Source organism: Balaenoptera borealis (assembly GCF_965194805.1).
Source record: "Balaenoptera borealis genome assembly, chromosome: 5".
NCBI classification, from domain to species: domain Eukaryota; kingdom Metazoa; phylum Chordata; class Mammalia; order Artiodactyla; family Balaenopteridae; genus Balaenoptera; species Balaenoptera borealis.
Window position 1 is genome coordinate 71,549,653 of NC_138862.1, and position 27,591 is coordinate 71,577,243.

General features: G+C 39.5%; 1 protein-coding gene across 12 annotated transcripts in view; it reads left to right on the forward strand.

The window, feature by feature from the left end:
* RUBCN (rubicon autophagy regulator) overlaps positions 1-27,591 on the forward strand; it is a 63,900-nt gene that overhangs the window by 238 nt on the left and 36,071 nt on the right. For 5 of the 12 annotated variants that reach the window (XM_082392277.1, XM_082392283.1, XM_082392282.1 and 2 more), the window contains exon 2: positions 24,109-24,262. In XM_082392277.1, coding sequence (XP_082248403.1) covers positions 24,109-24,262 — 154 coding nt within the window. Of the gene's footprint in view, positions 1-383; positions 8,173-8,192; positions 8,798-24,108; positions 24,263-27,591 lie in introns of those variants that run through there. The other 7 variants (XM_082392281.1, XM_082392285.1, XM_082392288.1 and 4 more) reach the window with 4 other exon arrangements.

Genomic DNA, 27,591 nt, shown 5'->3' on the forward strand with positions numbered 1-27,591 from the left:
CTCTAATTCACTTGCGTTGGGAATTGATAGGGGGATTCATTTTCTTTCTAATCATCCCTATGGGAAAACTTATTAATATTTGATGAATTCCTGCATAGTAACTTTTTTTTCTGTTAACAAAACCTGATATTCTCTCTTTCTTACCTCCTTCTGCTCCAGATAACTGCGCTTGTGTGGAAGCATTTAGGTTATATCATCCTCATAGCAGCTTAAACTAAGACATTTGCATCTAAGAAAAAAATTAGGGGCAGGTATTCTGTTCATTTAGAAATCTCTGCCCCCCTCTGCACTTCCTAAAAGTTCTCTTTGCATAGAAACGAACAAGTGACCTAAAGTATCTCAAACCCACGATAGCTTATCTATACTTTATTTTTTTCCCCAAGACAAAAATACAACCATGTGAGATGAGTGAATCAGCTGAAGAGGCACCTATAAAGGAATGCAAGAAACTTAAATGGTGGAGGAAGGTTTGGACTCAAAAAGACCCATGAACAATATTCAGCATGTCAAGGAGAGTATCGTGTATGCTCTTAGCACAATGTGCTTGATTTTATTACTATTCCACTCTGCAGCTGCCACCCCTTTCCCAACTGCTAAGAACTAGGGAACTCGATTGTAGAGACGTACAAGAGAGACCTAGGTTTTATTGAGTGGTTTCACTCACTTCAGTCATTCACCTTGTGAACTTGGGAGAGTGTCTGGGCCTCATAATCATCTTCAAAACAAGAAGTAGTTATACTAAATATATGTTATACTTAATTATTTCTAAGATTCCTTACAGTTCTAAAATCTTCTAAGCACAAGACACTTTTCTACATACTATCCTTCTCTCACTAGAAATAACTTCTGCAATCTCTACTTATTTGTAGGAGCAAACTACAGGGAGGATCACTGGATTCAGTTCTTAATTTTATGGAAGAAAATTAATGCATTTAGAGTTCGGATACATTTTGTACTTCAGGCAGTATAGGACAGATAATAAAAATCCCAAATGTGCAAAATCCTTCCCACATCAATTTATAAAGATTCCCTTTTATCCTGGTCTTCTCCCCAAAACTGAAGCCCCATACCAAATCTCCTTAGCTCTAGAGGGAACATGCTCCAAGGTTTCATGAAGCAATCCTAGCTGTTGTATTTCAGACTTTCAGATTTCTCCAAGGGCTGAGGGTCTCAGAGTCTCAGAGCACCCTGATTCCAAAGGGAAAAACAAGAAAACAAGAGGCATTGGAGTTAAGGATAGGTCAGCCACACACAAAACAATACAAAGCAAAAGAGCAACCTGAGACACACAGCAACAGTGAAGAGGGAGAAAAGCCAAGAAATCAGAACTGGGGCTTGTCCAAGAAGTTGACCAGTCAGCTACAGGGCTGGAGTTAAAAGGTCAACCCTGCAATTTTCTGGGGCATGAGAGGCAGCTATTCATTTAATCCTATATTCATTGAGCACCAGGCATTGTAGTAGGCCCTGGGGATAAAATGGTGAGCAAGATGGATGCCGTCCCTATCTTCACATAGCTGGCAAAGCAAAAAACGTTTTCTGAGCATGTACTGTGAATAAGGCACTGTGCTGGACACTGAGTGGACAGCCTTTGTCTTCAATTCAGCAGCTTCATCTAAGTCAAAATAAACATAGAATTCAAGCAGCTGCCCTTTCTGGAGGCTTGATTTCATACAATGTAGATCAGACAACAACTAGGATTGCCAGATAAAATACAGGACCAGTTAAATATGAATTTCAGATAAACAATGAACAATTGTTTAGTATAAGTTTTGTCCCAGGTTTCAGAAAAACAGGAATTTTTTTTTTTTTGCCACAGAATATTGCATGTAATATTTAGGATGTATTTATACTAAACAATTATTCGTTGTTTATCTGAAAGTAAAATTTAACTGGGAGTCTAATATTTTTATTTGCTAAATCTGGCAACCTTAACAACATCATACTTTTCTATTAACATGTTCCAGCTCTCTTTTCACAGTGTGCATAGAGATCTATATTCTCTTCAAAGGTAAGCACAACTCATATATTTAACCCTTAACTTTATTAGTTTGATATATCTTTTAAGTCCCCCGTTTTTTCAGCCTTATTGAGATATAATTGACAGACAATAAAAGACACATACTTAAAGTGTGCAGTTTATACAGGTGTGAAATATATACCTGTGAAAATACCGCCATAATCAGAATAATAAATATTATCATCCCCAAAAGTTTTCCCGTGCTCCTGTGTAATTCCTCCCCCCAACCTCAACCTAAGTAAGCAACCACTGATGTTTTCTGTCACTATAGATTAATTTGCATTTTTTAGAATTTTATATAAATGGAATCATATAGTATATACTCTTTTTTGTATCTGGATTGTTTTCACTCAGCATAATTGTTTCAAATCTGTATGCCTTTTATTATTATTCTTGCCTTATTACACTGACTGGGGACTCCAGTACCATGTTAAACAGGAATGGTGAAAGTGGACATCTTTGACTAGTTCCCAGCCCCAGGGGGAAAGCATTCAGTCTTTCACCATTAAGTATAATGTTAGATTTTTTTGTTGATGCCCTTTATCAGGTTGAGGAAGTTCCCTTCTACTGGTTTGCTGAGAGTTTTAGTTATGAGTGAATGTTGAATTTTATCTAATGCTTTTTCTGCATCTGAGATGACCAAATGGTTTTTCTTTTTAAATTTATTAATATGGTAAATTATATTGGCTGGTTTTCAAATGTTGAACCACCCTTGCATTTCTAGGATAAACCTACTTGGTCATGGTATATTATCCTTTTTATATATTATTGGATTTGGTTTGCTAATATTTTGTCAAGGATATTGTTTCTATTTTCATGAGTGATACTGATGTGTGATTTCCTTTTCTTGTAATGTCTGTGCCTGATTTTGGTATCAGCTCTTTTGCTTTTCAGAAGAGTATTTTTAGAATTCGTATGTTGATGTAATTTGTATTACACTGGAATAATAAGGGAGCTAGGTATAATTTGTATTATATGTGGTTATAGTATGTATTAGGTATGACTATTATTATTATACCTAACTCCCTTAAGCTACTTGTATGTACAGTACAGTTTTTCTTCTCTTTTCTGCTCAATTCTTCTCATTACCCCCTTTGCCACTGTTTTCTGCTGTGGTAGCTTTTCTTGCCACCTTGCTACAGCTTCCTCTTTCTCTTTTATGTTGCCCTTTTCTTTTGTTTTAAGTGTTTATAGCTGTTCTAGTCTTCTGCCTTTTAATCTCAGGATTCATTCATTCACGTATTCAAACAGAGTTTGAGTCCCTACTCTGGGCAAGACACTGTGCTACACAGTACAGTGTTACAGCCAAGGACATGACACGCAGGATAGCAGGCATAGCTGGAGGCATTACTAGTCTCCAGGTCCCTGGCCCTCAGTTTTCTCTGACTAGCAGGTAACCTGCTTGGATAGACAGGGGAACTTGAAGGGGAATTCTTCCTGGGCTCAGAGGTTGGACCTCTAGCCCACTCCTTATTAGGCCTTGTCTTCTCTGGGCAGGGCAGGGGTCCTGTCAACCAAAGGTTCTAGGTCAATTCACTGAATGACTAATTGTGGGATTTTCTAAAGCTACACAAATTTACATAAATCACACAATTTCCCCCTAGTTATGTAAAGATTGTTTCTTTTAAAAAATATATCTTCGGACTTCGCTGGTGGCATAGTGGTTAAGAATCCACCTGCCAATGCAGGGGACACGGGTTCGAGCCCTGGTCCGGGAAGATCCCATATGCTGCAGAGCAACTAAGCCCGTGTGCTACAACTACTGAGCCTGCGCTCTAGAACCCGTGAGCCACAACTACTGAGCCCACGTGCCACAACTACTGCAGCCCGCGCACCTACAGCCTGTGCTCCGCAACAAGAGAAACCACCACAAAGAGAAGCCCGTGCACCACAGTGAAAAGTAGACCCTGCTCGCCGCAACTAGAGAAAACCTGCGTGCAGCAATGAAGACCCATCGCAACCAAAAATAAATAAATAAAATAAATTACAAAAAATATATATATATCTTCAATTTCCTCAACTTGCAATAGATAGATTGGTAGTCTAGGAAGGCTCTGAAGAGCCAGGATTCTAGGCTCCTCATGCTGTTGGACAATCTGAAAGTAAGTTGCATACATCATGACTCTATAGAATATACCTCTAAGTATATTCTTTTATATAACAAAGGTAAAATGATCAAATTCAGGAATTTAACATTGATGCAGTTCTATTCTCTGATGTATAGTCCATATTCAAATTTTGCCAACTATCCTAATAAATAATTATCCTTTGTAACAATTTTTTTTTCCAATCTAGGATCCAGTCCAGTTTCATATGTTGCATTTCTTTGTCCTGCCTCTTTTGTCTCCTTTCATCATAAAAAGTTTGTCAGCCTTTCTTAGTCTTTTATGATATTTACATTTTTGAAGATTGAAGGCATTGGTGCATAGCTTATCCTTCAATTTGGTTTTGTCTTATTGTCAGCCTATGATTAGATTTGAGTTATTCACTTTTGTCAAGGATACTACCTAAGTGATGTTGGCTCATTCTCAGTACTTAACATCAGAAGGCACATGATGTCATTTTGTCTTATTGGTGATCTTTAGTCACTTGGTTAAGGTGATGTCTGCCAGATTTCTTCATTGTAAAGATACTTTTCCCCCCATATATAATGTATAAGTAATCTTTGGGGAGATGGTTCGAGACTGTGTAAATATTCTGTTTCGGAACAAATTTCACTGACGGCTTTAGCGTCCATTGATGATTCTTGCCTGAATCAATTATTATGATGGTGGCTACAAAACAGTGATTTTCTAACACTATCATTCCTCTACATTCATAAGCTGACATTCTACTGTGAAAAGAGCTTTACCTCCCCGCCCCCTTTCTTCCTTCCTTTTTCTATTTATTTATTTATTTGCATACTTATTTATATATACATATACGTTTCCGTAGAAATTCACAGACTCATTTCATGTTCAAAAATTCTCTTCTGAAAAGCAAAGGGGTGCAGAGTGTAAGGGTCATGCTTACCTTTGAAAAGAATGTAGATATGTAAACATATCATGAATTAACTCATTTTGATGCTAAAATTGCTTTTGACTTGGCAAGTGGGCGACATCCCTTAGTGTTAAAATTTTTAATATTTTAAAAAATGCTGCTAAGAATAATTTTAGTGAATATAATAAAAAGAAAATATTCATGACTATAATTGATATTTGTTGAATATATTCAAGAAGACTATTTCTTAAAACCAAACTTTTGGCAAATAAGTGTCATGAGCTTTAAAAATCTGTTATTTGAATAAATGATTATTGAGTGAAATTTGCTTTCTGCCAGTGGTACTCTAGGACCAACTACCATTTGTATAAAAATTGCATCCTGGTAAATCTTGAAAACAAACAGATTAATCAAGATCAATAAAGTTCTTTAGATTTTTTGACTTTTAAAATATTAATTCAGCAAGCAGTTGCTAAGTAAGGCCATTACGTTTATGTGACACTATTGAACCCTGATGCTAGATAGTCTTGCATTTTTGACCTTTTGCATTTGGATCCCAGATGCACAAAATTGGGTTAATCACAATCCTTGGTTCATGATATACTCTCATCATTTTCCAAGCATGACCCATTTTCATTTGTTAGTTATTTTAAATAACTGATTATAATTAGTTATGGTTTCATAACTAATTTTTTATAACTTTTAATATTTATTTATTTATTTATTTTGGCTGCTCCAGGTCTTAGTTGCGGCATGCATGCGGGATCTAGTTCCCCGACCAGGGATCGAACCCAGGCCCCGTGCATTGGTAGCGTGGAGTCTTACCCACTGGACCACCAGGGAAGTCCCCTAGTTATTTTTAAAATTGTGCACCTACAAACCCATCACTCAAAACAAAAGCTCGAACAGACAATAACCCTATGACCTGGCAATTCTGCTTCTAGGTATGTACCCAAGAGAAACCCTTGCTTATGTACAAGAGGTGACACGTAAAAGAATATTCATAGCAGCGCTGTTTACAATAGCAAAAACCTGGAAACAACCCAAATGCTCATCAGTGGAAAGCAACATGAATAAACTGGTGTATTCACACAATGAACTATTATATAGCAGTCAAAATCAATGAATTATAGTGATACACAATATAAATAAATTTTGGGACTTCCCTGGTGGCGCAGTGGTTAAAAATCCGCCTGCCAATGCAGGGACATGGGTTTGATCCCTGGTCTGGGAAGATCCCACATGCCACGGAGCAAATAAGCCCGTGTGCCACAACTACTGAGCCTGCACTCTACAGCCCGCACACCGCAACTGTTGAGCCCACATGCTGCAACTACTGAAGCCTGCGCACCTAGAGCCCATGCTCCGCAACAAGAGAAGCCACCGCAATGAGAAGCCTGTGCACTGCAATGAAGAGTAGCTCCTGCTCAATGCAACTAGAGAAAGCCCATGCACAGCAATGAAGACCCAACGCCGCCAAAAATAAAAAAATTAAAAAAAAATTAAAAAAAATAAATCTTTTTGTAATATTAAGCAAAAAAAAAAGGCCTCAAAGAATAAATACAGCTTAATAGCGTTTTTTATAAAGTTAGAACACAAAAATTTTTTAAATAATTTTTAGGAATATGGATAGATGCAAAGAAACTATATTAAAAGAGAAGCAGTGGAATTATAAACAAGGGATTTAAGATATGGCTACCTGGGGTGAGGGAAAGCAGAGGGATGGGATGGGGGAGTGGGCACATGGCTAGTGTAGGTTACTGTCATGCTTATTAACTGACTGCTTTAAAGAAAATAAGTGTAGGGAATTCCCTAGTGGTCCAGTGGTTGGGACTCCTTGCTTTCACTTCTGAGGGCCCAGGTTCAATCCCTGGTCGGGGAAGTAAGACCCCACAAGCCACACAGCGTGGCCAAAAAAATAAAAATGAAAAAAAAAGTGTAAACCCAGTCTTGGACATATGAGGAAATTCCTGTTTTCTAGAACTTTTACTACAATTTTAATTCTAGAATTTCCTGATAAAAGCTGACTGACTTTCATGTAAATATATGTTAAAATCATGTGGCATTAATTTGGGATTATACTATATGCCAAAAAATGAAGTTCATACATTTGTAGAAACAGAAGGTACTGAAATCCCAATAACTAACACTGCCCCTTTCTTAAAAAGTATAACCCTTTGGTAGGAAAATATGAGAAAGTTTGAATAAGAATATTTTTTATATAAATGGAAATTGGAAATCATAATTTGCATTAAAAGGCTCTTTCACTTTTAATTCACAAAAAAAGTTTTCTCAAGTTTGAAAATTTCTGAAAGTCATGTATTATTTTTAACAGAGTAACTAGTTTTTATGGAGTTAACCTAGATCTCTCTCTAACAGAGTAGTGCTGATTCTGTTGCCTTACCATGGCTCTAATCCCAACCTCCTTTTTCCCTACAGCCACTGCCCAAGTTTAGGCCTGGACTTACAAACCCAAAGTCCACATTTAGCCTACAGAATTTTTTTTTTTTTGGCCCGTGTAATGTTTACATTAAAAAAAATTGTTGCCAATATTTTAAAAATTGGAAATTGTACTTAAAAATGCAGATTCCAGCTTTATTAAAAAATCAGAATATTTGGCAACATTCAACTATAGCTAAGATGAGACTTTCCTTTTTGGATGAGGCATGGGGGTTCCAGTTCAGAGAGTTTCTGCGATTCTCCGACAACTGGCTCACTTCACTCATTGGCATTACACTTGGCCTTTATAGGGACTTCCAACCTCTTCTCATATCCATTCTTTTGACCTTCCCTCCAACATAGTACATACCTCTCCACGTTGTTAAAAGTAGCTTTCTAAGCAGTTTTGATCAAATCACTTCTTGATTTGCATATCCTTGATTTGCTCCTAATTGTTCTTAGGATAAAATCCAAACTCACAATGGCGTCATGATCTGGTCTGCCTGTTTCTCACCTCTTCCCAGCTCTGATTACTACTCAGAACCAGCTGTTCCCAGACCCGCTTCCTCATGTCTGTGTTACTCTCTTCGCCTTCTCTTCCCTTCTTCTCCAGGCTAACTCATACTCATCCTAAAAGACTCTGCTCTGACATCAGTCCTCCAGGAAACCTTTCCCCAAAGCTTTTGCCTCCTCCCCTTCGTTTGTGATCCCAAAGCGACATGAGCTCTTCCGAGTTTGTGAGTTCTTCATTAAAATTTTTGAGGTCTCCAAACACCACCAACAGGTGTTAAACCCGGGTAGGCTAAAGTGGGGTTAATCGTACTTGGATTAAGACCAGCGTTATTTTCGAGTCTAGACCTCTGACCGAGTATGGTTCCAAGGGTGATGTGTGACAGGCATGTGTAAAGATCCATACCAGTACGAACTCCGGAGACTAGGGTTGGTGAGCGTTTCAGACCCCGGCTCCCCGCCGGGTGCACTACCACAAGCTCGCCGCCAGGGTCTGAAGTCGCTGCGAGCGCAGCCTCTGATTGGATAGGGCGGTGCATGCCGGTAGCGGCCGGGCCTTCGAAGTGCTTGCTGGGAGTTGTAGTTCTTGGAGCCGGAAGCGGGGGTGGCAGGGCTAGGAACAGCAGCTGAGGCAGCAGTCACTGCCTTTGCTGTCACCCGGCTGTAGTGCATGACTCTGAGCCCACCGGCCGTGGGTGTCTCCTCGGTTCCCGGGGGACTCCGGGAGCCCTGAGGGGCGAAGCGACGGGGACGCCTCTCAAGAGAAGAGGCGACGTCGCAGCCCCGGATGCGGGCAGAGGGCGCGGGAATGGAGCTTGGCGGCTGCGAGGAGGGCTTGCCGGAGGAGAGCAGGTGGGCTGGGAAGGGGCCGGGGAGTCGCTGGCGGATGGATGCGCTGAAGTCCCGGGAGGCTTGAGAGGGCTCGGAGAGCACGGGGAGACCTGCCGGGCGCGACAGACATGAGGGCAACTGTGGGCAACTTGTTTGGGAAGAAATTCTGAAAGGAGGGACGCGCAGGGCGTGGATAGGGCGGACGAGGGAACGGGCTTAGTGAGGGTGAAGGAGGGGGCTAGGGTATGTTGAGGGCGGGGGCTTGGGGAGTGGGCAGAAGTGGGTGAAGCTCAGATACAAGGCTGCTGGAGAGGAGGTGGATATTGAGAGATGCTGTAGTGAGATTTCATAGGCCAGAGTCTATAGATAGCAGTAGGGGACAAGGTGGGTGCCCCAACTGAAACTTGCGGTGACAGCAATTCGGGCCAATATTAAGAAGGTTGAAGTAAGAATTTCTGGGAGCAAAGGTTAGGCATTATGAGTGACCTAGAAAGAAGCTTAGGAAAGATGAGTGTGAGGAAGGAGTGAAGAAGGGCCTGCGGATGAAAGTGGGCGATTGTAATGGCAGTGGAATGGGGATGGGGGCTTGCTAGTTGGACTAGAAATTGCGTGCGTGCCCTTTGTCAAAGCTGGATCCCTGTTAGAGAGTAACAGGACCTCCCTGTCGTTTCCTTTTCATCCTTAAACCCTTCACCCCTTCCCCACAATGCAGCTAAGCAATTTCCCATTTATTTATATGAAACTGTTGTTATCGAGTTCATACCTTCTAGAAATTAGAGAATTTAAGATTTTAAAAACTACTTTGACCGAATGGTGGCTCGGACTCTGTAGAGGTACTACTCCTATGTAGGGGTTGCTTCATTAATAACTCTGGTCTTAACCTCTTAAGAATCTGGAAGGGACATCATAGAGCAGGAATGTGGGTTAAGGAAGTCTTTTTTTTAACATCTTTATTGAATTATAATTGCTTTACATTGTTGTGTTAGTTTCTGCTGTATAACAAAGTGAATCAGCTATACGTATACATATATCCCCATATCCCCTCCCTCTTGCATCTCCCTCCCACCCTCCCTATCCCACCCCTCTAGGGGGTTGCAAAGCACGGAGCTGATCTCCATGTTCTATGCTGATCTCCCTGTACTATGCGGCTGCTTCCCACTAGCTATGTATTTTACATTTGGTAGTGTGTGTATGTCCATGCCCCTCTCTCACTTCGTCCCAGCTTCCCCTTCCCCGTGTCCTCAAGTCCAGTCTCTACATCTGCGTCTTTATTCCTGCCCTGCCCCTAGGTTCTTCAGAACCATTTTTTTTTTTTAGATTCCATATATATGTGTTAGCATACGGTATTTGTTTTTCTCTTTCTGACTTACTTCATTCTGTATGACAGACTCTAGGTACATCCACCTCACTACAAATAACTCAGTTTCGTTTCTTTTTATGGCTCAGTAATATTCCATTGTATATATGTGCCACATCTTCTTTATCCATTCATCTGTCGATGGACACGTAGGTTGCTTCCATGTCCTGGCTATTGTAAATAGTGCTGCAATGAACACTGGGGTGCATGTGTCTTTTTGAATTATGGTTTTCTCAGGGTATATGCCCAGTAGTGGGATTGCTGGATCGTATGGTAGTTCTATTTTTAGTTTTTTAAGGAACCTCCATACTGTTCTCCATAGTGGCTTCATCAATTTACATTCCCACCAACAGTGGGAGAGGGTTCCCTTTTCTCCACACCCTCTCTGACATTTATTGTTTGTAGATTTTTTGATGATGGCCATTCTGACTGGTGTGAGGTGATACCTCATTGTAGTTTTGACTTGCATTTCTCTAGTGATTAGTGATGTTGAGCATCCTTTCATGTGTTTGTTGGCAATCTATATCTTCTTTGGAGGAATGTCTATTTAGGTCTTCTGCCCATTTTTGGATTGGGTTGGGGTTTTTTTTGATATTGAGCTGCATGAGCTGCTTGTATATTTTGGAGATTAATCCTTTGTCAGTTGCTTTGTTTGCAAATATTTTCTCCCATTCTGAGGGTTGTCTTTTCGTCTTGTTTATGGTTTCCTTTGCTGTGCAAAAGCTTTTAAGTTTCGTTAGGTTCCATTTGTTTATTTTTGTTTTTATTTCCATTTCTCTAGGAGGTGAGTCAAAAAGGATCTTGATGTGATTTATGTCATAGAGTGTTCTGCCTTTGTTTTCCTCTAAGAGTTTTATAGTGTCTGGCCTTACATTTAAGGAAGTCTTCCTTGACTTTTAAAAATATTCAGATATAATTAGAGTCTCAGGAGCAGCTGGGATCCAAAGACTGGAGGTGGAATATTTACCTCTGAGAAAATATCAACAGGGGAAAATTAATGAGATGTTGTACCTGAGTGAAGACCTGGCTGTTTTAAAGGGTGACTCCTCTTTTATGTGCACAGTTAGCCTGTGGCCTGCTGTACAAAACCGGGGCCGACAGGACCTTGGCGTTCCTGCCCGAGACTTGTGAATGATGTGTTCAGTGAAACTGAACATCTTACTTCCCTTTTCCACGTTTCAGTTTCTGCTTATATATATTTGGCTACTTATTCTTCCTCCAGATGTCTGTGAAATGCTTCATGTAAAAGGTCCTATATACATTCTAAACAAATTTTAGGATTGTTTTTATTTTCCTCTACCAGTTCATGTGGGAGAGGATAGGTTGGAAATTCAAATTTCCTCCCCATCTAGCTGAGTTATTTATTTATTTAATATATTTAACAAACACTTATTTACTACGTGCCAGGCATTGCTTAAGAGCGTTACAAGTATTATTTAATCCTCATAACAACTGGGTGAGATAGGTACTATTCAATATAGTATCACCATTTGACAGCTGAGGGAGCTGAGACATAGACAGGATAAATAACTTGCCAAGGTCATACAGTAAATCCTTGGTGGAACTGGGATTCAAACCCACGCAATCTGGCTCTCGTTTTAATACCTACACTATACTACCTCTCACTATGCTAATATACTGCGACAAAGAAATGTGTAAGGTAATGAATTTTATAGCATTCTTTGCCTGTCATTTTAAGGCTATTAGGACCACTCCTTTGCAGGTATCTTTTTCTGTTATTCTTTCCATGCTTGCCTCTTAACCAAGGAACTTCAGTCAAAACTTAATTTCAGTAGTGGGATTATCCCCACAAAATCACTCATACTGTTGCCATAGCCAACTCTCTGTGGGTGGCTAGTTAACTCAGAATGTGTTATTTAATGGGACTTCATGGCACTGATGGCCTCCTTAGTTCGAGATAGTCAAATGGTAAATAAAGTACATGCCTTGTGCCTGAGAATTGAGGCACTGTGGCTGGATCACTGCAAACCTAACCCTTTTATGGCCAGTAAAACACCCAATTCAGAAGACATCTTGATGAGATGGCATCATTTTTTTTTAATATATAATGAAGGATAAAACTGCTCAGTTATTTTCTGAAAGCAGTTGATGTAGTGAAATGTGCATAATCTTTATATCCAGGTAGATCTGCATTTGAATTCTAGCTCTACTGCTTAACTTGGCTTATCTTGTCTGAGTGGGAAGAATGATGCCTTCCTGACTGGTAAGTTGTGAGGATTCAATAACATAATGTGCATAAAGCTCCTCACAGAGTGCCTGATATGTACTGAGTGCAAAAAATGTCTACTTCCATCTCCTCCCCAGTTTTCTTGAAATAAGGTTAGTGGGTGCTCTTCCAGTTGCTGTTTTCAATGGTATCATTGCTTGCTCTTCCTCCTTCTGTGGCTCCTCTATCCGAGTTGAACACACTGGGGACTGGGGTGTTGGCCTAGTTTTTAACTTCATCCTTGGAGTGGAATGTCATAGATTCCCCTATTGTTTTCCATGTAGCTAGTCATCACTAGCAAAATGCTGTAGTGTTCAGGGATGATACTTCACTTTTCCTAGGGTTTCCTAAATGCCAATTATTTGGAGTTTGGTGAAACTGCTAAACAATTAAAGGAATGATTCTTCTTGCATTGCTCTGTCACCCTCAGCTGCCTTGGGCTATGCAATCTACTTCTGAGCTTGGAACCCAACTACTTCCACAGTTCTCCTGGTACAGTGAGTCAGATAGAGTCAGAATTCAGGTATTAACATACTTTTTTGTGTCTCCAAACTGAGCTCATTCTGTTGACCAAAACCTTTTCCTCCTCTGTTCTCTATCTCAGTTAATAGTGTTTTCCATTCAGTCAACCAAACGAGATACCTCAGAGTGAAATTTGATACTTCCCTCTCCTTCATTTCCCGTACCCAGGCAGTCACAGGTCCAATGAGTTCTGTTTCTGGTTTTTCTCTTGAAGCCTTTTTTTTTTCCCTCCGTTTCCAAATATATTGCCTTATATTACCAAAAAATCCAGGGAGTGGTATTGCTTCAGGAATGACCAAATGTAGGTGCTTAAACAAAAGTTTGTCCCTCAAAGTGAGAGAGTGGCATGGACATATATGCACTACCAAATGTAAAACCGATAGCTAGTGGGAAGCAGCCACATAGCACAGGGAGATCAGCTTGGTGCTTTGTGACCCGCTAGAGATGTGGGATAGGGAGCGTGGGAGGGAGGGAGACGCAAGAGGGAAGAGATATGGGGATATAAGTATATGTATAACTGATTCACTTTGTTATAAAGCAGAAACTAACACACCATTGTAAAGCAATTATACTCCAATAAAGATGTTAAAAAAAAAAAAAACTTTGTCCCTGTCTGTGTGCTCTTTTTCTCAATGTGTTGGCTTCATTCTCAGGCAGATTTTTTCTTTTTTTAAAAATTTTTAAATTTTATTTTATTTATTTATTTTTGGCTGCATTGGGTCTTGTTGCTGCATGCGGGCTTTCTCTAGTTGCGGCGAGCGAGGGCTACTCTTCGTTGCAGCGTGCAGACTTCTCATTGTGGTGTCTTCTCTTGTTGCGGACCGCGGGCTCCAGGTGCGCGGGCTTCAGTAGTTGTGGCTCGTGGGCTCTAGAGCACAGGCTCAGTAATTGTGGCGCCTGGGCTTAGTTGCTCTGCGGCATGTGGGATCTTCCTGGACCAGGGATCGAACCCGTGTCCCCTGCATTGGCAGGCGGACTCTTAACCACTGTGCCACCAGGGAAGTAGCAGATTTTTCTACAGGATAACCCTTGGCGACTTCAAGTTTAGCAACCCAACCAAAAAGAAGACAAAAGCAATCCCCATAGGTATAGCAAAAGTGAAAATTCTGGGGCTGACTCTTTTTGGACTGACTTACGTTCCTGTTCTTGTAATCAGGGTATGGAATATGTTGCTCAGTCAGGCCTAAGTTATATGCCCAACCCTGGATCCTAGGGTAGGGTGATATTTTCTTGGGACTTCATGGACCAGATTAAGTGCCAGAGGGGTGATTCCCCTGTGAAAAATCAGTATTCTGTTACCAAAAGAAAGGGACATGAATTCTGGGCAGATATAAACAAAATTATTCGCTAAAGCCTTTATTATTTCTCATTGTGGATTCTCTCAGTAGCCTCCTGACTAAGCTCCCAATCTGAGCCCAGTCTCCCTATTCCAAGCAGCTTCCACATTGCTACCAGCTTAATTTTTCAGAAACAAAGTTACTCTAGTATTTTGCTCAGAAATGTTCAGTGATTTCTTTGAAAATAGAAAGTCAGAACTTCCCTGGTATTCAGTATGAAGTTTCCAGTTACAAAACCATGGCATTCACTCACTCTCACATCTCCTTCCTCACCATTCTGATACTTGCTCCTCTAAATTCCCTGCACTACCTCCTTCTTTGCCTGGAGAGCTCTTAGTCGTTCTTTAAATAATGCTCCTTTAGAAGTCATCATTGACCTGCCCTTTTCTATCTCTCTTATTACAGCACTTCTCACGCTATAGCATTTTTTTAATGTACGTGCCCCTTTCCCCCACTGCATTCTGAATATCCAGAGAGGTGGGGACTCTCCCTCTTTAACCACCATAAGCCCGGTGCCTAGCACAGTGCCTGACATATGGTTGGTGTTCACTGAATATTTGCTCAAGGAATGAAAATGGTAAAATTTGGTCATGCTTCTTATGGTTGGGCAGGTGTCATTGGTGCTGTTGCTATTGAAAGGGCCTCTGTTTTTCCCTGTTTATTCATTTTTCACTTTTTCACGTAATTTTCATTTTCTACTTCCTCCCTTTCGTTCCCTTTTTCCTTTGACCATGCTCTGGCAGCACTGGTAGCAAAGCAAGAGGATCACATGATTTTTGAGCAATCCAAACTGCTACTCCAATTATTAGTACAACTCTCCCTCCCCCGCCCCCGCTGCCCCCCCGCCCCTCCCCCCAAAAACATACTCTTGAAGCTTTTGGGGAAAATGCTATTGTCAGAACCCAGAAGCCGGAGGTGTATCAGCTGATAGCAGAAACCATAAGCTGAAGCTTTTCTAAGTATCTACCCTCCCCACAGCTGTTTCTGCTTTTTTATAGCTGCTTTATCACTTCTTCCATAAATGGAATTTTTTTCCTGTTTTTTATTTTGTTTTGTAATCTTTCCTCCATAAACAACCTGCCTTGGTATTTATAGACCAGCTCTGTCCAACATGATAGCCACTTAGACACCTGTGGTAATTTAAGTCTAAATTAATTAAAATTAAATAAAATTTTAAAATTTCAGTTCTTTAGTCACACTGCACAGACTTCAAGTGCTTAATGGCCACAGTGGCTAGTGGCTGCCATATTGGACAGCACAGATACAGAACATTTCCAGCATCACAGAAAGTTCAATTGAACAATACTGCTGTAGATTTAAATCTGCATTTTTCAGGAAAGAACTGCAGCATGCTTACATGTTTTTAGTTCCTCTGGATCAGGCTCACTTGAAGTGTAAACTGCACTTGATTAGGAGGAGAGAAGATTATTAAAGGAAGTCATCAATAGTAGTGAGTAAATAGGAACTTGGCAAACTATCTCTCCAAGTTTGTGGGGCCATATCCTTTGCCAGTGAAACTCACAGGAACCCTGCTGGATTGTAGGACTGAGAGATGATTGATTTTTGACTAGAAAACAGCAGAATCCCATAATTTCTTAAGGGTTCTCAGACAGTCTCCCAGTGAGCTCTCTCACTTGGATACTTTTGAGAAGAAAGCAGTAATAGTCATATTGCCATTCCTCTTCACCCACCTCCCTCCAAGACCATGAATTTATTTTTGCCTCCTAACCTCCTAAAGAGTCCTTTGAGAATTTTACATTTTCCAAGGGTTTTTTTTTTTTTTTCTATTTGTTTTGTTCTACTTTTGTTATTTGCTCACTGTTTTATTGCTTTCTGGCTGGAGAATATGTCTGTACTACTTCTACTTTTGAGGATCTATTGACTTTTCTTATGCCTGTGCCTTAGTGCAAGGCCAATTTTTGTGACTGTTGTATGTGTGCTTTAAAAAAGTGTTCTTCAGGGTGTAGTTTTCTAGATGTTCTAGAACAACCTTATTAATTATATATTATTCAGCTCTTCTAATCACTTTTTTACTATTGGTTTTCATGATCTCCCATTACCATTGTTTTTTCTTTTCCATTTCCATTTTTCTTTTTATTATTTATTTATTTATTTATTTTGGCTGTGCTGGTTCTTCGTTGCGGCACTTGGGATCTTTAGTTGTGGCATGCGGACTTCTTAGTTATGGCATGCAGACTCTTAGTTACGGCATTCAGGATCTAGTTCCCTGACCACAGATCGAACCCGGGCCTCCTGTGTTGGGAGCGTGGAGTCTTACCCACTGGACCACCAGGGAAGTCCCCATTTTTCTTTTTGTTTTCTGCAGTTTTTGTTTCCCCTGTGTGTGTCTGTGTGTGTGTTGCTTTGTTTGATATATTTTGAGGCCATGTTATTAGATACATAAAAACTAATGAGAGCTATATCTTCATTATTCCCTCTTTGTCTTTTTAAATGATTCTTGCCTTGAATACAACCTTGATATTAATATAGTTTCCTCCTACTTTTTTGTTTGATTGGCTGTTTTGTTTTAAATAGTTGAGTTTATTCCATTGACACTTATTTTTATCTCATATCTGTTGGGTCTTAATTCTATCATCTTTTAAAAATGATTTCTATAATGTTCTCTTGCTGTTTTCTTTCCTCAGCAGTTTTTGAGATAGTTTAGTTTTAGTTCTAATGATGGTTATCTTTTACTTTAAAATAGTCTCCCTAAAACTGAGGCAACTGTGGCAGTGTCTTTCCTCCTTTGCCTTTGCTATTAGAGTGGTGGTGTATGCCTCCTTTACCTTGCTTGTAAAGCACTCTTCTACCCAGACAACATAAGGTGTGACTGTAAGGTAATGAGATAGGCTTTCTTATATGACTCACAAAATCAACCCTATTTTTTTGCAGTAAAACCTTATAAGTTTCTTTCATTCTATCCAGTAAGCAGATTTGATTCTCTGTTAGATACAAGGTCATCCAATATTGAGGAAGTCTTTCCAGCTATCCTGCTTCAGTGAGAGCACCATGAACATAAACAGGGCCTTGGAACCTGTGCTAAGAAGATATTTGACCCTAGTTTAAATTCAGTGAAGATATTCTTTGTAGGTGGAGCACTGTGACTAGTCTTAATTATGTCACAAACTGTCCAATCCCAAATTTTCTCTGAAGCAGAATGGGTAAGAGGCTTTATACTAGGTACCCCTTCTGATTTAATTGGATTTATTAGATTTATGCAATGGACGTTCAAAGGAAAAGGACAGAGAAAAGGGAAGCAATACTACTATTATTTGCTTGATGGTGGTGCTTTCTGTAGATTATCAATTACACTCCTTTATGAAGTAGTTGTTCTCTCTATCTTGCAGATGAGGGAACTGAAGCTTAAAGAGTTTAATGGCTTGCCCAAGGATGTACAGCTAGTTTGTGCAGAGCTAGGATTCAAATTCAGGTTGGCCTGACCGTGAAGCTTGTTCTCTTTCCACTGAATGACATTTTCTCTCTGCTTATTAAAATATAAAATACAAAAGAAATAGAGGGACTTACCTGGTGGTGCAGAGGTTAAGACTCCACACTCCCAATGCTGGGGACCTGGGTTCGATCCCTGGTCAGGGAACTAGATCCCACATGCATGCCACAACTAAGAGTTCGCACGCCACAACTAAGGAGCTGGTGAGCTGCAACTAAAGAGCCTGCCTGCCGCAACTAAGACCTGGCACAAACAAATAAATAAATAAATAAATAAATATTAAAAAAAAAAAAGGAAATAGAAAAACCATGGTCCTTCTCCTTAAGGAAATCAACCACATACTGGTAAATAACAATGTTTTGGTTTTTTTTTTTTTAAAGATTATTATTAGGAGGAATGGTGTATTGACAGCATGTGTTATGGAGTTTCCAACAAAAAAGTTGTAGCAGGTCAGATTATTTAGAACTTCTTGGGAGAAAATTGTACTAGAGCTGAAACTTAATCCCTGAATGGGACAAGAAGAGAATCATTCCAAGTGGAAAGGTCTCCATGGATACAGTCATGAGAGTAGGTATGAGGTTAGCATGTTTGCATGTGGTAGAGGGAGAGAGACTGTATTCAAATTGAGGAGTACTGAGCAGGATGGAGAATTTTTGAACTCCGTACTAAGGAGTTTGCATATCATCAGTGGTAAGGTTTCTGACAAAAGGGATTTTTCTACCTTTTGTTAAATCTACCCATTGTTGAAATTCAAGAAATTTAGTATCATTAAAATTTAGTATGATTGGTGAAACATTTGTTGAATAGGTATAAAGTTACAAAGCATGCCTTCTAGACATTGAGATTCCTAGGCATTGAGGTTCCCTCCTAGACTTTTGAGATTCTGCTGTCAACCGCTAAAGGGATGGAACTGCCAATGGTTAGGTTCTCCTAAGTGTCCCAGAGCTGAGAGCTGTATAATAGAGTCAAGTATGTTTTTTCTGTAAGCATATTGTTTATTTGAAAAGCATCATAAATATACTACATACTCTACAAGTTAAAAACTGTATAACTAAAAACAGAAAATATGGAGCCAGTTAAGAAGAAAGTTAAATGCAAATTAAACGTGGTAGTTTCTTGCTACCTCAGTGTTACCAATAATTATTTCCCGGAACTTCCCTGGTGGCGCAGTGGTTAAAAATCCGCCTGCTAATGCAGGGGACATGGGTTCGATCCCTAGTCCAGGAAGATCCCACATGCCGCGAAGCAACTTGGCCTGTGCGCCACAACTACTGAGCCTGCGCTCTAAAGCCCATGAGCCACAACTACTGAGCCCACGTGCCACAACTACTGAAGTCCCTGCGCCTAGAACCTGTGCTCCGCGGCAAGAGAAACCACTGCAATGAGAAGCACCCGCACCGCAAGGAAGAGTAGCCCCCGCTCGCCGCAACTGGAGAAAGCCCGTGCAGAGCAAAGAAGACCCAACTCAGCCAAAAATAAATAAATAAAATAAATACAATTTATTTAAAAAAATTATTTCCCTAATTAGGTTTTTCCCTACTTTAAGAATGAACCCATTACTTCTTTCCAGGAAGTGCTTTCTGGCATTAAAAGTCCTAGGTGCTTGCCTGACCACAGTCTTTCAGCATAAGATGCCTTTGATACTTGAGTATTTAAAAAATCCTTTATGGTATTTTCCAGCTTCTGGTTCACTAACTTTGTTCATATTATTGACCTTTCTTTAATTGCTAGCCTCAAGGAAGGCCGAAATAGTTCCTCTCTTCTCTACATTCCCCTTATATAACCAAAAGTAACCACTATTAACATATCACTATTTCTCTCAGTATATTTATGTTAAGATCATAAATACAATTTTACCTTCTGCTTTTTATACTTTTACATACTTTCATTAGCTTTGGAAATTGTTCCTAATCAAAAATTTTAATGGTTTCATGATATTCCGCATGTGGATATCACATACCTCTCCTCACATTTCAGGGATCAAATCATTACCTGACTTGGGACAACCTGACCTTCAACTCTGGTCTCAGATACCACATTCCAATGCAGATAACTGGCATACTGTAGATGGGATATGCTAATAAGTTGAAGCTGTTTCCTTTTATTACTAAAAAGAGTCTTGGGGGTGGAAGATATGCCAATATATATTTCTTGCATTGAATCTCATTTTACAATTGCACAGTATTTACTATTTATTTACTATTGATTTCACTTATTTTTAGTGATTAGTTTTATATTAGTTATATGGTATAACACTTCTTTAAAAAATAATGTTTGCTTATAACTTTACTGTTTTAACCTGAGTGTTACTTCTAATTGTGATTTGGCAAGCTTAAGACTGAGTTGGCATTTAGGGAAACTTTTTCCTTGGGTATGCTTATTTGAGTTGCTTAAGCAATTACTGTTCCTCTTCAAAGAATGTAGTCAAAATCCTCCCAAAAGAAAACTGGCAGGACTTTATTCTGAGATTGGCTTTGCTGTTTGTTGATAAATATGATTCAAGTAGAGATGGATTATGCTGTCCCTTGCCACTCGAGCCTAGTTCTTCCTTGACATAGGGTAATATGCTTAGAAAGACTTGCTTTTAATTTATGGTGATTAAAGAAGAGCACTCTGTGTACTTGCAGAAGTGGCCATACAAAGGGCTGCTTTGAGCCTAATACAGTCCTTGCCTGTGCCCAGATGAAGGTTACATGTGAATGCAAGATGATACAATCCAAATAATTATTACCAAACAGGTTTAGCCTAGGAAAGACTGACCTCACTTGCTAACAATCTGGGTAAAGAATGAGGAGGGATATTTTATTTCTCATGGTGATCTATTTATTTGCATCTAAGATTCAGGTATGAATGGATTAATCCAGCCATTGTGTGTGGGCTTCAGTTGAACCTAGTATTTCAGCTCTCTGAAAATGATAACAGTATCATTAGGGTAAAGGATCCTAAAAAGTAAAGACACTAAACAGACTAGCTATGTAAATCAAAAAATTTTTAGGACTTCCCTGGTGGCAGTGGTTAAGAATCCGCCTGCCAGTGCAGGGGACACGGGTTCGAGCCCTGGTCCGGGAAGATCCCACATGCCGTGGAGCAACTGAGCCCGTGTGCCACAACTACTGAGCCTGCGCTCTAGAGCCCGCGAGCCACAACTACTGAGTCTGCGTGCCACAACTACTGAAGCTCGTGCGCCTAGAGCCTGTGCTCCGCAACAAGAGAAGCCACCACAATGAGAAGCCCGCGCACCGCAACGTAGAGTAGCCCCTGCTCACCGCAGCTAGAGAAAAGCCCACGTGCAGCAACGAATACCCAACACAGCCAAAAATAAATAAATAAATTAATTAATTAAAAAAATTTTTTTAAAGTTTACTTTTCTTCTACATGAGCATATACCAAATATAGATGGTTTGGTACATCTTAGAGTAAGAGCCACCTTCTTTTGTAGCTGTGTTATCTCAAGGGCACTTCATTTTGGGGAAGAAAATTTCTTTAGTTTGTACAGAAGTTGTTAATAGATCTGAATGCTCAAGGTTTCTAGGGTTTCAATGCTCTTTGTAAAATTTTGGAATCAAAGCCATAGGATGATAGGGTACTTGGTGTCTACTTTCAGGATTTATTATGATGTTCTTTGACAGTTAAACTTGTAAGATCAATACAGAATGAATCAGAACACAGATATGCAGAGTCACTTGAGGAACCAGACTGGCTCTCAGGCCTGCACCACTTGATTGTAATCTGTTGGAATGTAAAACTGTGTCAGTCAGAACAGGCCAGATGCTTCCTGAGGAAGCATAGGAGATGGAGAATCACTGAAGGAGAAGCTGGCAGTCAGTTGGCCTCTGTGATGGCAGTTTCACAGTACAACAATAAATGGCCTTTTAATGACCACCTCAGTCCAGTGTGCATCTTAGTTATCTTGAAATATCTCTCAGGACTGGTTTAGAAATAGAACAGGGGAATGGCCAACAGATAATATGAAAAAGTGCTTCACGTGACCAATCATCAGGGAAGTGCAAATCAAAACCACAATGGGATATCATCTCACACCTGTTAGAAGGGCTAGCATCAAAAAGACAAGAGGCAACAAGTGTTGGCGAGGGTGTGGAGAAAAGGGGACTCTTGTGTACTGTTGGTGGTATTGTAAATTGGGGCAGCCATTATGGAAAACGGTATGGAGATTCCTCAGGATATTAAAAATACAATTACCATATGATCCAGCAATTCTCCTTCTGGATATATATCCAAAGGAAACAAAATCACTCTCGAAAAGATATCTGCACCCCCATGTTCATTGCAGCATTATTTAAAATAGCCAAAACATGGAAACAACCTAAGTGTCCATTGACACATGAATGGATAAAGAAAATGTCACACACACGGGAATATTATTTAGCCATAAAGAAGGAAATATTTCCATTTGCAGCAACATGGATGGACCTTGAGGGCATTATGCTAAGTGAAATAAATCAGACAGAGAAAGACAGATACTGTATTATCTCACATATGTAGAATCCAAAAAACCCGAACTCATAGAAATAGAGAACACACTGATGATTGCCAGAGGCAGGGGATGAGGGGGTGGGGGAAATGGGTGAAGGTGGTCCAAAGGTACAAACTTATAAGTCAGTTTTGGGGGTGTAATGTACAGCATGGTGATTATAGTTAACAGTACTGTATTGTATATTTGAAAGTTGCTAAGAGAGTAGATCTTAAAAGTTCTCATCACAAGGAACAAAATTTATAACTGTGTGAGGTGATAGATGTTAACTAAACTTACTCTGGTAATCATTTCACAATGTATACATATATCAAATCATTATGTTGTATGCCTTAAACTAATATAATGTTATATGTCAGTTATTTCTCAATAAAACTGGGGGGAAAAAAGAAATAGAACAGGGGAGTCTGGTAACTCAAATGTTTAACGATGTAAGGTTAAAAAAGCCTGGTGTCTCCCAGTTTGCATAAATTCTTGGTCTCAAGGCCTTCAGAGGAGAAGACCAAAGTGAGATCCATTTGGCTTTCCCCTTTTAGATAATACTCCTGTACCAGACCTAGCTTCATTCATTTTATTTTATTTGTCTGCCTTTACTCTCTTCATCCACTTTTTAAAAGTGGCTCAGAAAGTATACAAAATGTATGAGAGTTAGAAAGGATTCCAGTTCAGAACCCTCCTACCCTAATAGGTATTTAAATGATATTAAAATAGTTGTAGTGAAAGTTCCTTGAAGAAATTATAACCATTCCCAGGACCGTCCTTGAAGAGGAAAGAGTAGTATTCTAATAAGAAATGAAAGGGCTAGATAAAGTGTACAACGTAACAATTGGGGGCCCAAGAGAAGGAGTTTGACACCTCATCGCCTCATGTTTTCCTTATTCAGTTTGATTCTGTGCATCCAGATCTTTTCACTCAACTGCAGCTGGTTTTGAGTTTTTATTGGGTTGGAAGCTGTGTTGAGAAAATGCTGGGAATTTGAGAGGAACCTTGACGATCATCTAGGGCAATAATTTTCAAACTTTTACACTAAAGTACTTCACAAGGTCCAAGGGAATAAGCCAATAGTTGATTGATTTGGGGACATGTCCTAAGTGGCTCAGTGCAAGCTTAAAACATTTTGTCTCAATTTTAGGTTAAAAAATTAAGGAGGAAAATCATGGGCAATTTGTATTCTTATCCATAATATTTGTGTACAGATATATGTACTTAGTACTGGAAATATAGTTCATAAAAAGTTGTTTTTTGGCTTTTTTGTTTGGCAAAAGATTTCTGGTTTTCAGCAAATGCCCTCATCTCTTTATATATTGCCCATGTAATGTCATTGTCCAGAAACGGATCTTAATGGGTCACACTCCTAGAAACAGGGTTATAGGCTACTTACATGAGGATTGAATGATAGTAGATGAAGATCACCTTACAAAGCACAATATGCCATGTAAATATGAGGGCTTTATATTTATATTTATATATATTTATATATATATATATATATATATATATATATTTGTTTATTTTGGCTGCACTGGCTCTTTGTTGCAGCATGTGGAATCTTTAGTTGCGGCATGTGGACTTCTTAGTTGCAGCGTGCAGACTCTTAGTTGCGGCACGTGGGCTTTTTAGTTGTGGCATGCAAACTCTTAGTTGCAGCATGCATGCGGGATCTAGTTCCCCAACCAGGGATCGAACCCAGGCCCCCTGCATTGGGAGCGCAGAGTCTTACCCACTGGACCACCAGGGAAGTCCCAATATGAGGGTTTTAAAACAAAATCTTAGTGTTCTTTACAACTTCAGTCCTCTCAGAATTGGGTCTTATACTCAAGTAAAAAATTAATAGGGGAGAGAATGTTAGGATGTGGGGCAGGAGGCTTCTTGTCTTAGACTTTCTTTGAGGTGGTCAGGATCAGGTACAACAAAGTAACTAACCATTGGTGTAATTGATGCCCTTGCAGGAGGGAACACTGGCAGTTGCTGGGTAATTTGAAGACTACTGTGGAGGGTTTAGTATCAGCCAACAGCCCCAATGTCTGGTCCAAGTATGGTGGCCTGGAGCGGCTTTGCAGGGACATGCAGAGCATCCTCTATCATGGGCTCATCCATGACCAGGTATGTAGATCCCTTCTTTTCTTTTTTTTGCCAGATTGGCTGAATCACTTGTTGGAAAGAAATAGTTGCATTAAGTTGTTGGCAGGGAGAAGATGAAGGCAACTAGTCTCTGAGCCCTTGAGAGCAAGACTATAATATATGATAACGAGGAGGAGGATAAGAACGATGATGATGAATCATTGAGATATTCCTCTTAAGAGTATCCTAGGACGCATCTGAGAAATATTTACAGGATATTGTCATTTTTAGACTATCCTGTAAGCATCACTTTGTTGATAACTTGTTGATGCTTGTGAGTGATAGTTTTAGTTATAGCTTACGTTTTCTTCTATGTAAACTTTATTGATGTTGTTTCTTTTCCTAAGTATCCTCAAACACTCTAATAAGCTTTGAGTATTAAAAATGAGTGGAATCTACTAACATTCAGTGGTTTCTGCTTTAATTCTCAGTGGCAGTTACTCCATTTGCAATGTTTTAACTAAGGTTTGGTTCTGGATAAAATTGTCAAGTGGGTCATTGGATCTGATCCTACTTTTTAAAAATCAAACCTCACAAGTATGTGCATAATTTGTGTTCCCAAACACTCATGCTCTTCCCATGTAAGGCCCTAGTATTCTTCCCTGAAACTCTTTTTTTCTAAGCCAGGCTTGTCTTTCTTTTTTAATCAGAATTTATTCTCAACTAGCAGTCACACTGGAAAAAATTAATTGGTATTAAGATATTCATAGTTGATAGGATTTAATGTGCTACCCTCCCTTCTAAAAATATGTATATATCACCTCTGAACAAACTCTTTAAACCAATATTCTTGTTGAGTTTTTTCAGAATTCAGTGGAAAAGTTGGCTTAGGATAGATTTTCTTTATTCAGAGTAAGTTCTAAAAGTGAGGCTCTCTTTCTAAAGAAAGTTGAAGATATGGGGAAAATTTTTATCCTTTAAAGAGCTGAATCTTAATGGTCATTATTATTAAAACCTCATTCCAGGAATTTGGAGGCAACATTGTATAGTAGACTGACAGAAGTCTTTGGAATCAGACAGAACCTGGATTGAAATTGCTCAGGTCCTTGGGGGAAAAAATGACATAGTAGTAATAGTTATGGATTTTTGAGTCAGACTGCCCTTATTTTATCTCAGCTTCACCACTCTGTGGTATTGGGTAAGTTACATAACTGTTAGTGCTTCTGTTTCCTCATTTGTAAAATGAGGCGATAACACTGGTATGTACTTCATAGGATTGTTGTGAGAATTAAATGAGATAATACCTGAAAAAGCTTTAGACAGTGTAGTAAGTTGTCTGTCAGTCTTAACTATTAGGTGATATTAACTTTTTTGAGCCTTTTCTCATCTGTAGAAATGATGATAATATTATTTATATCATAATGTTTGATGGAAAGATTAAATGAAATGGCATACAAATTTGCCTAGCACAGTTCATGGTACATAGGAAGTAATTAATAAATGTTCCCCTCCTTTTTTTTTAAGTTTCAAGTTACATGTTGTCTTATGAAAAAAATATGACCATTGGAATTTACAAAACAAATAATTTAACCCACTGCAATCTGGTTTCTGCCCTTACCACTGTTGTTCTTGCTACTGAAGTTTAAGTAAGTCCATGTTACCAAATCCAGTGAACATTTCTCCTTTGAACAGTGTCTTGTGTTCTTCACTGTTGAACATCATCAGACCTTGACTCACATTGCATTATTCCGATGTTATGGAGACCTTCTCCTACCTCTGTGATCACTCTTTCTTAATTTCCGTGGAATCTCTTCCTCTCGGATTTTAGTTTTTAATACAGTCCAGTCCTATGTCCTTATCTCTTATTACATTGTACATTTTCTGAAACAGTCTCCTTCACTTGCGTTGTTTTAACTGTCACCTGTACCCTACCTACCCCCAGCTCAGACATCTCTGCTGAACTTCAGATCCACAAGACTAGCTGTCTGGCTATCTGCTATACTTTATCATCTGGCTGGCTGTCCTATAGGCCAAGTACAACATGACCCAAAACAAACTTATTTTCTCTCATAAGGTTGCCCTTCCTCCTGATATTTTTAATACTAATCTGTGGCATTGCCAGCTACTCAGTCTCCCAAGCCAGAATTGGGAACCACGCCAACATGTTTTACAAAAACCCAATACAAGTTTCCCAGACTGATGACCAAGATAGCTACCAGATTAGAGGCACTGTCATTTAGTGGTTAAAGTACTTTCATCTTGATAGCAAAAAAGTTCTTTTCTTGGCTCTATTACTCATTTTACATTGTCATCTGGAGTAATCATTTTACTATATTTGAAGACAGTTTTACCATCTGTGCCAGAAACAGAATATGTGTCATGATGAAATAGTAAAGTCAGTGGAATTCCCAAGTGAAAGATGCTTGGTAAATGCAACACAATATTATTGTTATTAGTAAGTAATAAGATCTGTGAAGGTACCTGGTCAGCAGAATGAAAACTGTTAAAGTATACGGTCACCTACAAAACAGCAGTAGTGTCAGTAAGTGCAAGCAGAGCAAACCAGACAAATCTGTCATACACACATACATTTAGCAACTACAGGCTCTAGTGGGAAGAATTAAAGACAAAAGATCCATACCAACTTCACTGCTGCTCTGTTCTGCCTTGTAAAGACCTAAAAATTAAAGTCTGTATTAAGGACTTGTTTTTCCTTTTCATTTCCTCCCTAAAGATTAAGGCTTTCAAAGGCTTCTGGCTGCTGTGTCATCAGGAAGCTATTCTGGGTGTTGTGCTCTTGGAGGGGGGAAGGGATACAATGATTCATGTTGGCCATATCTCTTCTGTGCTTTCCTAGGGATGTGTTATGGAATGTGAAGTGTATTTTTTTAAATCACTCAGAGCCTTAGGAAACTCTAACATCATGACCATATTCTTAGAAGGATCTCGTTTTCCTTGACATCCTGCATCTGGGCTACCTTTTAGTCTTTCCATAATGCAAGGTATATTTGATAACCCCTTTTCTGCTGCTTAGAAATGTGGAGACGCTTAATCCCAGAGATTTCTCAGCTGACTAGAAGTGCAAAGATTCCCCCCACCTTTTCCAACACTAAGAAGAAACCTGTACTTGGCAGTACAGATGGCCCAATTTAAAAAATAGCAATAATAACAAAAAAGACCTCTGGATATATATATACATATTTTTGGCCGCGCCGTGTGGCATGCAGGATCTTAGTTCCCCGACCAGGGATCGAGCCGGTACCCCCTGCATTGGGAGCGTGGAGTTTTAACCACTGGACCGCCAGGAAAGTCCCTGTGTATTTCTTTTTTGAATATGTAAGTAATATACATGTTTTTATTTGCCGAACATT